Source organism: Aotus nancymaae, unplaced genomic scaffold (genome assembly GCF_030222135.1).
Source record: "Aotus nancymaae isolate 86718 unplaced genomic scaffold, 86718_ANA_hifiasm-v0.15.2.pri h1tg000079l, whole genome shotgun sequence".
Lineage (NCBI taxonomy): Eukaryota > Metazoa > Chordata > Mammalia > Primates > Aotidae > Aotus > Aotus nancymaae.
Genome location: NW_026988494.1, coordinates 8302879 through 8317747, shown reverse-complemented (window position 1 = coordinate 8317747; position 14869 = coordinate 8302879). Strand labels below are relative to the sequence as shown.

The window sequence follows — 14869 nt, the reverse complement described above, 5'->3', positions numbered from 1 at the left end:
AACAGGAAAGCTGAAGCCCAAATGGCTTCACTAGTGAATGCTACCAAACATTTAAAAAAATAGTAACCAAATTCCACAAACTCTTTCAGAAAATAGGTAAAAAGGAAGCACTTCACAAATTGATTTAGGAGATCAGAATTACCCTGAGAGGCACCAAAGGAAAAGAAACTACTGGTCCCTCGGGAACAGAGATGCAAAAATCCTGGACCAAACACCAGCAAATTGAATACTATCACAAATAAAAACGATTATACACCATAACCAAGTAGGATTTATTCCAGGAATAAATGCAAGGTTGTTTTAGCATCTAAATATCAACTAATGTTAATATACCATATTAATAGACTAAAGGGCAAGAACATGATCATCTCATTAGATACAGAAAAAGCACCAGACAACAGCCAATACCCATTTATGACTAAAAACTCTCAGTCAGATGCGGTAGCTTATGCCTATAATCCCAGCACTTTGGGAGGCAAAGGGGGATGGATCCCTTGAACCAAGGAGTTTGAGACCCACTAGGGCAACAAAGTAAAACCCTATCTCTACCAAAAAAAAAGTTTTAATTAGCCAAGTGTGCATGTGCTTGCAGTTCCAGCTACTCGGGAGGCTGAGGCTTGCTTGAGCCAGGGAGTTTTGAGGCTGCAGTGAGTCATGATCACGCCACTGTACTCCAGCCTGGGCAAGAGAGTAAGACCCTGTCTCAAAAGAAAACAAACAAAAAACCACCTCTCAACAAACTAAAAATAGTCAAAGAAAACAATTTCATTCGTAAGTGAAATCGAATCAGAATAAAATAACCGCTGGGTACAATGGTTCATACCCATAATCCCAACACTTAGGGAAGCCAGCTTGATGCCAGGAGTTTGAGACCAGCATGGGCAACACAGCAAGATCCCGTCTCTACAAAAATAATTTTTTTAAGCCATCCATTCATTGACTGGAAGACTTAATATTGTTAAGATAGCAATTCTCTTCCCCAAACTGATTTATAGATTCAATTCAATCCCTATGGAAATCCCAGCAGGCTTTTTTGCAGATATTGACAGACTGACCCTAAAATTTATATAGAAAGGCAAAGGATCCAGAAAAAACATAACAAATCTTGAAATAAAAAAGAACAAAGATGAAGGACTTACATTTCTCAATCTCAAACCTTAATTACAACGCTACAGCACTCAAAAGAATGATACTGGCATAAAGATACACACAGAAGTCAATGGAACCAAACTGAGACTCCAGAAACAAACTCTTTCATTTATGGTCCACTGATATTCAACAAGGTTACAATGTAAGTCAATGGGGGAAAAGATCATTATTTCAAGAAATGATGCTGGGACAACTCCATAAGAATGCGCAAAATGATAAATTTTGACCCTTATGCTAACCTATACACAAAAATCGACTCTAACATACTACAGACCTAAAAGTAGGAGTTAAAACTACAAAACTCTTAGAGGAAAACACAGAAGTAAATTTTTATGACCTGTGTCAGGCAAAGATTTCTTAGATATGACACCAAGAATACAAATAATGAAAGAAAAAAAAATTGGTGAGCCAGGCATGGTGGCTCACGCCTAGAATCCCAGCATTTTGGGAGGCTGAGGCAGGTGGATCACCTGAGGTCAGGAGTTCAAGACCAGCCTGGCAAACATAGTGAAACCCCATCTCTACTAAAAATACAAAAAATTAGGTAGGTGTGGTAGCAGCCACCTATAATCCCAGCTACTAGGGAGGCTGAGGCAGGAAAATCACTTGAACCTAGAAGGCAGAGGTTGCAGTGAGCCAAGACTGTGCCATTGTACTCCAGCCTGTGCAACAAGAGTGAAACTCCATCTCAAAAAAAAAAAAAAAAGGAAAAAAATTGGTAAGTTGGACTTCATCAAAATTAAAAACTTTTACACACAAAATTAAAAACTTTTGCACACTATTAAGAAGATAAAATGGCAAGTACTTGCTTGAAGAAAATATTTGCAAATGTCATGTGTGTACCTATGCAACAATCTTGCATGTTCTTCACATGTACCCCAAAACCTAAAATGCAATTTAAAAAAAAAAAAAGTATTTGCTAATGTATATCAGATCAAAGGATGCTACCCAAAATATAAAGAATTCTCAAATCAATAGGAAGAGAAAATATACCTCAGTTTTTCTAAATAGGCAAAAAAATTTGAATAGACATTTCACCAAGGAATATACATGAATTTAAAAAAAAGGAATATACATGAATAGTCAATAAGCACATGAAACAATGTTCAACATCATTACTCATTAGGGAAATGCATATTAAAACCACAATGACAGCACTTCACACCTATTGGAATGGCTATGATAAAAAAGACAAAAAATGTCAAGTGTTGGCAAGGATGAGAAAAAACTGGAACCCTGACATACTGATGGAGAAAATGTAAAATGGTACAGCTATTTTAGTAGTTTCTTAACAAGTTAAACATAAATTTGACATATGACTGAGAAATCTACTCCTAGGTCTCTATCCAAAAGAGATAAAAAGATATGTCTACACAAGCACTTGTACATGAACATTCACAGCAACACTATTCAAAACCGCCAAAAAGTGTGAAAATAATCCAAATAACCGTTAGTTGGTGAATGGATAAACAAATTGTGGTTCATTTATCCATACTACGGAATACTCTTTAGCAATAAAAACAGAATGAAGTACTGATACATACTACACATGGCTAGAACTCAAAAATATGCTAAGTGAAAAAAACAACACACAAAAGACCACTTTTTTTTTTTGTTTTGAGACAGAGTCACACTCTGTTGCCCAGGGAGGAGTGCAGTGGCATGATCTCGGCTCACTGCAACCTCTGCCTCCCAGTTTCAAGCAATTCTCCCGCCTCAGCTTCCCAAGTAGCTGGAATTACAGGCACGCACCACCACACCCGGCTAATTTTTATATATTGAGTAGAGACAGGGTTTCACCATGTTGGCCAGGCTGGTCTCAAGCTCCTGACCTTGTGATCTGCCCACCTCGGCCTCCCAAAGTGCTGGGATTACAGGTGTGAGGCACCGCACCCGGCAAAAGACCAATTACACAATTTCATTTATAAAAAAATATCTGGAAAAGGCAAATATATAAAGATGGAAAGCAGATTACTGGTTTTCTGGGGCAGGATGGGAGAAGTCACTGCAAATGAGCACATCGGATCTTTTAGGGGTGATGGAAACAGCAGCAAAAGTCCGTAAATTTACTAAACATCTTTGAATGGTACACTTAAAATGAATGAACTGTATGGTATATAAATTAAACCTCAATGAAGTTTCTTTTTAAAGAGATAGTAACCTAAATTTTAACTACAGCATAAGACTATTAACATCCTAAAAGCTTAAATTCTTATTGCCCCCTCCTTTATATTTAAAGAAGTGCCTATCAACATGAGTGCTGAACTGAAAAAGGAATTAGCCATAACTAAATGGTTTCCAGGGTTTCCTCCTGAATAATCTGAATAAAAAAATCCAAACAGTTCTAAACAATTTTACTAACCAGAATTTTGTTTAGAGCCTGACGATCCTCCATGTTCTACCTTTGTTTTCTTCTTCTTAGATGATGATGATGATGACTCAGAAGACACTGAACGTTTTTCTACCACAGGAGTAGTAAGAGCTCGTTTTCTGAACAGCTCCCTTTCTCTCAACAGGCTTGGATCCATAATGCTACAAAGAAAAAATAAATAGCTTTAATACAGATTCAAGTCACTCAAACCTGCACTCCAAATCCACAGATCTCAACAAGGTACTTCCCAAACAAAATCACCTTTTATTATTATTTCTCTAGCATTTGTTTGTATTCACTGATTCATGTACTCAAAAATTATTTCATTAGTGCATATTAGGTGCCAAGCACTGTACTAGCCATTATAGGAAAAAAAGAGGCCAGGCATAGTGGCTCAAGCACTTTGGGAGGCTGAGGTGGGTAGACTGCTTGAGCCCAGGAGTTGGAGACCAGCCTGGACAACATGGTAAGACCTCATGTCTACGAAAAATACAAAAAATTAGGCAGCCATGGTGATTCATGCCTACAGTCCCAGCTACTCGGGAGACAGAGGTGGGAGGATAGCTTGAGCCCAGGAGGTCAAGGCTGCAGTGAGCCATGATAACGCTACTGCACTCTAGCTTGGTGACAGAGCAAGACCATTTCTCAAAAAAAGAAAGAAAAAAGGAGGAGGAGGAGAAGGGAAGAAAGAAAAGAAACAGAATTATTCTCTAAAGCTCCAGAACTATGCTGTCCAATATAGTAGCCACTAGCCACATGTGCCTATTAAACATGTGAAATGTAGCTAGTTAGAACTGAGATGGACTTTTAAGTGTAAAAACACACCAGACTTCAAAGATTATTTAGTATAAAGAAAAAAACTGTTTAATTACTAATCAAATATTCTACATTAATTACATGTTGAAGTGATACTATTTTGAACACACTGGGTTAAATAAAATGTTACAATCAATTTTACCAATTTTTATTTTTAAATATTTCCATTAAAAAAATTTAAGAGAAAGGGTCTCACTGTGTTGCCCAGTCTGGAGTACAGTGGTGTGATCATAGCTCAATGTAGCCTTTAACTTCTGGGCTCAAGCAATCTTCCCACCTCAGCCTCCTGGCTAGCTAGGACTGCAGGTACACGCCACCACACCCAGTTAATTTTTTAAAAAATTTTTTAGAGACAAGGTCTTGCTATGTTGCCCAGGCTGGTCTCAAACTCCTGGCCTCAAGCAATACCCCTACCTCCCTACCTCAGTCTCCCAAAGGCTAGGATTATAAAAGTGAGCCAAGAATTTTTTCTTTTTTCTTTTTTTTTTTTGAGACAGAGTTTCAGTCTTGTTGCCCAGGCTGGAGTGCAATGGCGCGATCTTGACTCACCACAACCTCCACCACCTGAGTTCAAGCAATTCTCCCACCTCAGCCTCCTGCATGTGCCCAGCTAATTTTTGTATTTTTCGTAGAGATGGGGTTTCACCGTGATGGCCAGGATGGTCTTGCTCTCTTGACCTCATGATCTGCCCGCCTCAGCCTCTCAAAGTGCTGGGATAACAGGCATGAGCCACCATGCACTGCCTAGAATATTTTTAATTACATGTGTGGCTCGCACTTTCCACTCCCCTTATATTTCTATTGGATAATGTTGCTGTAGAAACAACATGAGGACTACGGGGCAGAAATCAGGAGACAGTAGATTTAGGCTCACTGCAAAAAACAGAACCATCAGAACTGCCTATAAATAAAATGGCTTATTTTTAAAACTGGTGAACTCTCAATTATTAAGTGATAAAGAGGCTGAATTATTATATTTCTTAGAAATGTCTACAGAGAATCGGGCACAGTGGCTCACGTCTGTAATCCCAGCACTTTGGGAGGCTGAAGTGGGTGGATCACTTGAGGTCAGGAGTTCAAGACCAGCCTAGACAACATAGTGAAAACCTATCTCTACTAAAAGTACAATATTTAGCCAGGCGTGGTGGCACACACCTGTAGTCCCAGCTACTCAGGAGGCTGAGGCATGAGAATTCTTTTGAGTCCAGAGGTTGCAGCGAGCCAAGATTGCACCACTGCACTCCAGCCTGGATGACACAGCAAAACCCTGTCTCAAGAAGAAAAAAAAAAAAAATGTCTACAGAAAATTTCCAATCTGGAGGTGGTCTGAAACAACTGCTATGTTGTGGCTGTTTGTCCAGTTCTAAAACTACAACTGTAAGCAATTTCAGTACAATCAAGGAAGCTACAGGACAACCAAGAATAATTCTAAACTCCTTTCTTCTGAACTCTGCTAGTACCCTGCAGAGGGTCTAGGAAGACCTCAAGCTGACTATATAAATGAATTTGACATTGTTAAGACTAGTGTCAGCTGGGAGGAAAAAGACTCAGACTTTGAAAGCTTTTAAGCACAGGATAGCTCAATAAATATTTGCTAAATGAACAACACATGGAACAACATCTTTTAATTGCTCTAGTCCCATGATTACTGGTTTCACACGCCTTTATTAAGTGTCTTCTGTTTGTGAGGCATGTACTCTAAGCTTTGAAAGGTTATGGAGGATAAATCTTAGTCTGCATGCTGCTTAGATTTGATAAAATGAAAGCCTTGAGCTAAAAATTTTAAATATAAGCATTAATAAGGAATAATCACAGTGAATTTCAGTTAAGGCATGAACAATCACTGGACGGTGAATCAAAAACCTTCCTTCTCTCAGTTTTTTTTAATGAGTTATATTATTTTAATATATTGCGCATACATTTAATATATTTTCAAAATTTAAACAAAGTTTTTGAAAACTTTACAAAATGATTCTGAAGTGTGCATGGAAAAATAAATGTTTCAATTTTTTTTTGAGACAGTCCACTCTGCCGCCCAGGTGGGAGTGCAGTGGTGTGATCTCCGCTCACTGAAACCTCCGCCTCCTGGGCTCAAGCGATTCTCCTGCCTGCCTCAGCCTCCCGAGAAGCTGGAACTACAGGTGCGCACCACCACACCTGGCTAATTTTTGTATTTTTAGTAGAGAGGGGCTCATTCACCATGTTGGCCACGCTGGTCTTGAACTCCTGACCTCAAATGATCCACCCACCTCAGCCTCCCAAAGTGCTAGGATTACAGGCAGAGCCACCAGGCCCTGCCTCATTTTCAATTCCTAAGAGTCACATGGCTAGGCAACCCACAAGGCCACTACATTCAATTTCATAAAATAAAGACGCTGCCAATGCTGTCCACGATCCAACCTAATTTTAAGAATGAGAAAATGTGTATGTTATTTTTTAAATAGTAAAGTCATAAAAACATGCTATTTTAGTATTACTATTTTGAGTTGGAGCTGAAAAAAAATAAGAGAATGATTTACCAGGCTGAGGAAGATAGGAGACAGCCTTGGGAGGAGGGAAAGCGTGGGGACAAGAAGAAAGGAGAATTAAAATTGAGAAGGTGGGGGCAACAAGCAGATTGTAAATTCCTAAAACAGGAAACATCTGTGTTTTATTTCACGTTGCGAAGACGGGACCTTAATCCAGTCTTCTAAAAAATGACCTTAAAAGACTTAAATAAACCCGTACAGTTTACAACAAACTAAATGCTTACAGTATTCGGACCCTCGCAACTCTCGGAGCGAAAAGTTGTTAGTGTTATTCCTATTTTAATACGTGAAATGTGAAGTGAAGCTGTCTGGTTAAGGTCGCACAGATGAAAGAACCCGGGTCAGGACCCAAACCTCCTGACTCCTAAGTCAAGTACTCCTTACACCAGACCTGGAACGCTGGTAAAGGCCTTTAAAACAAAGGCGACCTATGAGGTTCGAGAACGTTCAAAGGCACCTAGAGCAGAAGGCTTCGCGATGTCTTTCACCATCACGTGCTCCGTCTAACTTTTCCTCCTTTTTCAAAGACTCAATATTTGTACTAAGTTTAAGATCTCAGGACCCACCTGTGTAGTAAACAAGCTACATCACTATGTCCATTTTACATTAAAACAAAACAAACTACCACCACAACTCAAAATGTTGACCGGTTCCTCCGTGGGTAGATATGGAAAACCATAAATTAAACTAAAAGCTGCTGGCTCCAAGCCCACGACTCTTGCCACCATTCGACCTCTTTCAATCTTGCTACTTTCCCTCTCTTTTGCTTCTTTCCCAGCCTCAGAAGGGTCCCTGGCACCTCAGCACCCGGCTATGAACAGCGGGCTGCTTCGCCTTTAAATGACAGCAGTGGAGAGGTGGGCGAAAAGGGGGCCGCAGCCTTATTGTGTGGAAAACATCTTTAGACTGCAGAAATCAACTACTATCGTTAAAGTTTAGGAATCATCACAAACCAACTCTCCAAAAGGTAGCCTAGAAACCAGTTCGCGTATGAGCATCTAAATCACAGCCTTGAGCAGGCTGGAACACCGTGGCTCCCCAAACTCCACACGCGGTTCGCTTGGCTACCGCGCCCGTGAACTTGGAGGCTTGGAGGAGGCACAGTCAGAGAGCAGAACGCGAATTTTCCCTCTTCCCAATCCAAAAGTTTGCTCAATGAACCTCCGGCCTAAAGACAATGTTGGGGGAACCGTTCGCGCGTTGGGTGTTTGGCGTCGAGAACGGCGGCCCCAGCTTCCTGTGGGGTGTAGGTCACGCTCGGCCCCCCGTGAAGCGGCGGCGCGCCTGGGTCCCGGGGAACAGCAGGCCAGGGCTCCGCGCCCCTCACCCGGCGGCCGCAGCCCCTACCTGAGTGATTAGGGCAGCCCCGCGCGACTCGCCACCGCCTCCCTGCGCCTCCGCCTCGGCCAGCCGCCCACGCCGGCACGGCAGCCTCTTCCTGTTCCTCGTCAGCGCCCCCGCCTGCCCGCACGCACGCCCAGCGGGGACCCGCCAGGTCGGGGTCTCGCCACTGGCGGCGGCGGCAGTGGCTGAGGCGGCGACTCGACCCGGGACTCCACCCGCCACTTCCCGATCGGGTGCTAGTAGCTCACTCCCAGCAGCCACCGCGGCGCCATGGCCGCCGAGCGCGCGCATGCGTCATTGAGTGCCCCGCCTCGGGTGCCGCGGGAGCAGAACTAGCCCTCTCGGGCGTCCTGTGGTCTCCATGACAACGAGGGAATGCTGGGGGCGGGGCCGAGGAGGGGACTGAGGTGGGAGGCGGCGCCAGGGATGAGGAAAGGCGGCTTTCTTTACAGACGCTTAATTAAAGCTGCTACAGCCTGCCCCGGAGTGCGCTGGGTTGTGGTGAACCTAATCGGCGACTCTTATCTTTCAAGGGTTATTTTGATTTCTTTGTCTTTTTCTTATTAGAGACAGGGTCTCACTCGATCGCCCAGGCTGGAGTGCAGTGGCGCTGTCTCGGCTCACTGCTGGCTCCCAGCCCACGATTCTTGCCACCATTCAACCTCCTTCAACCTTTCTACTTCCCCTCTCTTTTGCTACCTTTTGGAGACTTGGTTTGTGATGATTCTCCGCCTCCCGGGCTCAAGGCATTTTCCCACCTCAGCCTCCAGAGTAGCTGGGATCAAAGCTCCAGAGTAGCTGGCACAACAAATAGTGCCACCAGGACGGACAATATTTGTTATCGTTGTTATTGTTTGTATTAATAGTGTCTCACAATGTTGCCCAGGCTGGTCTCAAACTCCTGAGTTCAAGCGATCCGCCTGCCTCGTCCTCCCAAAGTGCTGGGATTACAGGCATGAGCCACCCCGCCCGGCCTCAACGGTTATTTTGTGACTACCCCAGTGCCACCCACCAGCACCTGCCCTCCGAGAAGGCGGTTCCAGCTTTTTACAGCGAAGAACAGAAGCCCAGAAAGCTAATTAATAAATGACTTTCTCAAGACAGCATAACTAGCAAAGGCAGCCTGATGTGGAGCCCAGCCCAGGCTCCGCCCTTGTGAACTGTCTTAGGAAAGGATTTTGGATTCAGAAGCACGATGAATGGGTGAAAATAAAGCAATGGAAAAAATAATTGTCGTTGCCCGAACCCTGCAGTGTGGCAGGCCTTCCCTCACTCTTGTAACCTAAAGCGGCAGTACAGCCAGCGCTCAGCCATTCTATGGCTCTCGTTCAATTACTTGCTACTGGTTACTCCTCAAGTTACTGAACCTGTGGCTTGGTTTTCTCATCTGGGAAATGGGGATAATCATTGTACTACTACAATGAGTTACTTGCTTTGGACTGTGGTGAAAATTAAATGAGAAAATACCTAAAATTTTATTCAAAACTTGGATAAAAAAAGTCAAAAGATAATATTTTGTGATCTTTTTGATTAGTTTCATTCTAGAGAATTTTGTAATAAGCCTACTTGATGATCATCTGACATGCACAGAAAATGTAACTTTGAATCACAATTGATTAGGACCCAGAATATTTACAAAAGGATAAAATCAAAGAACTAGTAGAAAACTGATGAAGTGTAAGGGGAGAAAGGGACAGGGAATTCAGTATATATTTTTTTTAAAAATCCCAAAGGTTAAGGTTGCATTGTTCTGAGAAAAATTAAACCATTTTTGTATCAACTGAGCAGTCATTTCAGCATTCTTTTCCCCAATGATTATATAAATTTCATTTTTCAGAGCTGGTAGAAATCAGTTTTGTGATTCTGCTGGCTCCCTTATTAATGAGTAAGAAACTTATACATATGGACAATGGCTAAACTGCATATGATAACAACATTCTAACCCACATAAGCCAAACCACAACCTCTACAGCAATCAGCTCAAAATGGTCAGAATTTGCTCAAGAAGGCTGCCAACTTTCCTATTTTAACCTCTCTGTCCCCAGACACCAGTACTAGCCAGAGAAAACCAAATATGCTCCCCAAACCAATCATGTTAAGTTTCCTGCTTCAAGTTAGACCACCTCCAGCTTCCCCGCCAACAACCCTAAATCAGAACACCTCAGAAGCATCCATTTGTTCCTCCACTATAAAGCCTCTCCTCTTCCTGATTGCTTTTGAGTCTCTGCCAAACTCGAGTGTGGTCGCTGCCTCTATTGTCATAGCAAACTCTGAATAGTCTCTGTTCTCATTTGGGAGGTCTACATTTCTTACGTTAAACAAAACTTTGACACATATTCACTATCTCTGCCCTTGAGACTTAGAAATCTAACAATTAGAGAACCGTGCCTTTACTTCTGTAAAAGGCGTCTTAAATCTGCCACATAGAAGGTGCTCAATAAATGCTTACAATAATTAATTTCATGTCAATGTCTTGTCTCATTTCAACCAGTTGGAAGAGCTAAGCTACTGATAATATCAGAATGTAGTATTTATAATCCAGACTCTCAAACCTCAATTGCATGCCCTTTACCCAGAAGTTAGCTCTTGCTATTAATATCACTGAAACCCTCTCATACACATCCCAGCAAACCCTGTTACAATATATAAATGATAAATGTTGTCAACAAGTGTACCACTCCTGCTGATACTGCCTGTTGCCTGTGACTAGATCTTAACACTGAAAGCAATGGCTTCATTTATTCTGAGGCAGGAGAACAGGGTCTAGAAGCAGGGACTATTCACACTGACTCTCTAGAAAAAACTAAATCAAAAGGAAAACCCTAACTTTCCATGCCCAAGTAACAGAAGGACCAGAGGCTACTCCCTTTGCAACCCCTCACCCCCATTTTTCTGCCTGGCAGATGAAAAATTGAAAGTACCCCTGGCTGGGCACAGTGGCTCATGCCTGTAATCCCAGCACTTTGGGAGGCCAAGGCAGGCGGATCACTTGAGGCCAGGAGTTCCAGACCAGACTGGCCAACATAGTGAAACCCTGTCTCTACTAAAAAATACAAAAAGTAGCCAGGCCTGCTAGCAGGCGCCTGTAATCCCAGCTACTCAGGAGGCTGAGGCAGGAGAATCACTTGAACTCAGGAGGATGAGCCAAGACCATGCCATTGCACTCCAGCCTGGGTGACAAAGTGAAACTCTATCTCAAAAAATTAAAATAAAAAATAAAGCACCTCTGATTGGTCCTCTCTCAACCAATCAGGCTGGTTATGGACCAAGTCTTCATTTGCATAGGAATATAACTTTATAACTTTAGCCTCTGACTGGTCACTTTCTGCAACCAATCAGACATTTGCATAGGGTGTAACTATGTAATTCACTTCAGCCTCTGATTGGTTCCCTCCTGCAACCAATCAGACTGATATGGGTCACTACTTTGTTTATATAAGGGGTACGCCAAGTAACCAGTGGGAAACCTCTAGAGGGTTTTAAGCCCCAGAAAATTCTGTAACTGGACTCTTGAGCCCCTATGTAGGGTCCAGCTCTACAGTGTCCTGTGAGCCCCACTCTGCTGGTGTGGAGACAAGAAACTGCAGAAATCAAAGACACAAGACTCAGAGATAGAGAAAAGAGAGTTTGGGCCTGGGGGTCCACTACCAACCAAAGCGCAGAGGCCAGCAGTGGCCCTGAGTGCCTGGACACTCTGACTTTTATTGAGTACAAAGCTGGGCGCAGGGTAGGTCGAGCATGGTGCAAAGCTGGGGGCACTGTAGGTAGGGCATGACATTGGTGGTCAGTGATAGGGTCAAGTACATCACATGTCAAATACGTAGGGGCCCAAGGCTTTCTAGTAGCCAAGATGAGATAAGGAGCATGTGTCAGCACTTTTCCATACTTGTCAAGAAAGAACAAAGACATTAAAATTTATATTACTTGACACAAGACTGCAGTATAAGAGCAGCTAAAAAAAAGAAAAAAAAAGATTTATATTACTTTTACTGATTATCTCTTCTAAGAAAAAAGGAACCAGGTGCAGAAGCAGAACATGAGAGTGGACACGAAACGTGACCACTGAAGCACAGCATCACATACAGAAAATTAAGCCCCTGGATGTCTGTGGGTGTACCTGACAGCCGTCAGGCCTACTGCGAGAGCTCAGAGGAGCGAAGTTTTCTCCTAACTCCTCTGAGGAAGGAAATGTCTGGGCCATCTTGGACGTCTTCTTCCCTAGCTGGCTAAACAGTGGACACTTTCCCAGTGCTGATGCTGCCGCACAGTCGAGGCACCCTCCAGCAGCCCTTGCAAGGGCAAGACCGAGGGCTTAAAGTGCCTTGCCTTTGGGTCATTTCTTTCACAATATTACCCCAGGTTCACACCTCTGAGCTGAGAGGTATTAGTAAAAGAATTAGGATCACCTACGAATAACTCAGATCGCCTATGAATAACTAATAACTACTACGGTTATAGTTCTAGTTACTTTCTTCTTCATTATTTATATGGAAATAGGCTGAGGCTTCTGGCTCCTGCCTCGGCACTTACGGGGTCTCCTCCCTACACCCCTATGCTTGGCCCACTCCCACTTTGTGTAGTGTGCTTTCATTTTCATTTCAGTAACTCTCTGCTCTTGTTGCTTCATTCATTCCTTGCTTTGTTTGTGCATTTTGTCCAATTCTTTTTTCAAAATGCCAAGATCCTGGACACCCTCCACTGGTAACAATTCTAAACACTTTGGGGTAATATCCTGTATCCTGAAGGTACTCCTCAAGTGAAGACAAAAATGGGATCACTGTATGGTTTGTACTTATGTCCAGGGTACTTATACATGGACACCACACTACAAATAAACTAAAAAATAATTCCTTTTGTCTACAGGGAGTGTAGACTCTAACGACCAACTTAGTATTTTCCAAACATCACCCCAAATGACTTGATTTCAGAGACTTCAGTATTAGGAATTAAACATAAAGTGTATATCCTGCCTTCTCTTTCTTATTATATAATCTGGACATCACCTGGGTTCCTTCCAAGGCACCCTCTGGCCAAGTCCTAAGGAGAGGAAAATTTCCCACTCTGAGGTGAGAAGTACGGCTGTTTATATGCTCTATGATATACACAGTCTCCACCACTGATGTTTAAATAAACCTCTATCATAACTAAAACCACCTACGTGTTGGCAGCCTCAGTATTTCCAGGTCAGAAGGGTGTGGCTAGTGTCAAATTATATGAAGAACTAAGCAACTAATGCAACAGCAACTTATGTCTTACCTCCTGAATACTTGTAATATCTTGCATACTCTCTAGTAGAAAGCATAGTGGCTCCTTTAGGGAAATATAATCTGTATATCTTACAAAACATTATTCTGTTTAGACCTATCTAACCTTTTTCACCCCCACCTCCAAAAAGTAACTCAATATAATCATAGGATTAATTCCAATTTGGTAGATTAATTTACTGTTTTATTTGTTTGTGGTTATATATATATATACACACACACACATAACATAAAATTTGCCATCTAAACCATTTTAGAGTGTATAGTTTGATGGCATTAATGCATTCACAATCTTGTGCAATCATCACCACTATTTCCACACTTTTCATCACCCTGATCAGAAAGTCTGTACCCATTGAGGAATAACACCCTGTTCTCTCCCCTCTACAAACCCTGGTAACCTCTAATCTACTTTCTGTCTAGACAAATTTGCTAGATATCATATATACGTGGAAAAATACAATTTTTGACCTTTGGTGTCTGGTTTGTTTCACTTAGCACAAGGGTTTCAAGGTTCATTCACATTGCTGCATGCATCAGAACTTCATTCCTCTTTATGTAGTGGCTTGATTTTACATTTTAATTATTTTTTCTTTTTTTAGAGATAGGGCCTTACTGTATTGCCCAGGCTGGAGTGCAAGGGTGCGATCATAGCTCACTGCAGCCTAAAACTCCTAGGCTCAAGCAATCCTTCTACCTCAGCCTCCTGAATAGCCAGGACTACAAGGGTTTTTTTTTTAATTTTAATTTTAGAAGAGACAGTGATATGGTTTGGATGTGTGTCCCCACTCAAACTTCATGTTGAACTGTAATCTTCAATGTTGGAGGAGGGGCCTGGCAGGAGGTGATTGGATCACGGTGCATATTTCTCCCTTGCTGTTCTCATGATACTGAGTTCTCATAGGTTGTTTAAAAGTGTATGGCACCAGCGGGGCATGGTGGCTCACATCTGTAATCCCAGCACTTAGGGAGGCTGAGGTGGGCGGATCACAAGGTCAAGAGATCGAGACCATCCTGGCCAACATAGTGAAACTCTGTCTCTACTAAAAATTTAAAAAATTAGCTGGGTGTGGTGGCACACGCCTGTAGTCTCAACTACTCTGGAGGCTGAGGCAGGAGAATTGCTTGAACCCAGGAAGCGGAGGTTGCAGTGAGCAGAGATGGCACCACTGCACTCCAGCCTGGTGACAGAGCGAGACTCCGTCTCAAAAAAAGAAAATGTGTAATCCCAGCTACTTGGTTGGCTGAGGCATGAGAATCACTAGAGCCTGGGAGGCAAAGGTTGCAATGAGTTGAGATTGTGCCACTGCACTCCAGCCCGGGTTGTCTCAAAAAATAAAAGTATGTAGCATCTCCCGCTTCTCTCTTCCTCCTGCTCTGGCCATATAAGAACATGC

General features: G+C 42.6%; 1 protein-coding gene across 1 annotated transcript in view; it reads right to left on the bottom strand.

Annotated features, from left to right (window-relative positions):
- The window catches only part of GTF2E2 (general transcription factor IIE subunit 2), a 79003-nt gene extending 70548 nt beyond the window's left edge, over positions 1-8455 (bottom strand). The window contains exons 1-2 of the mRNA XM_012468783.2: positions 8212-8455; positions 3512-3681 (exon numbers count right to left, since the gene is read on the bottom strand). Coding sequence (XP_012324206.1) covers positions 3512-3677 — 166 coding nt within the window. The 5' untranslated portion in view covers positions 3678-3681; positions 8212-8455. The remainder of the gene's footprint in view (positions 1-3511; positions 3682-8211) is intronic.
- Between the last annotated feature and the right edge of the window lie 6414 nt (positions 8456-14869).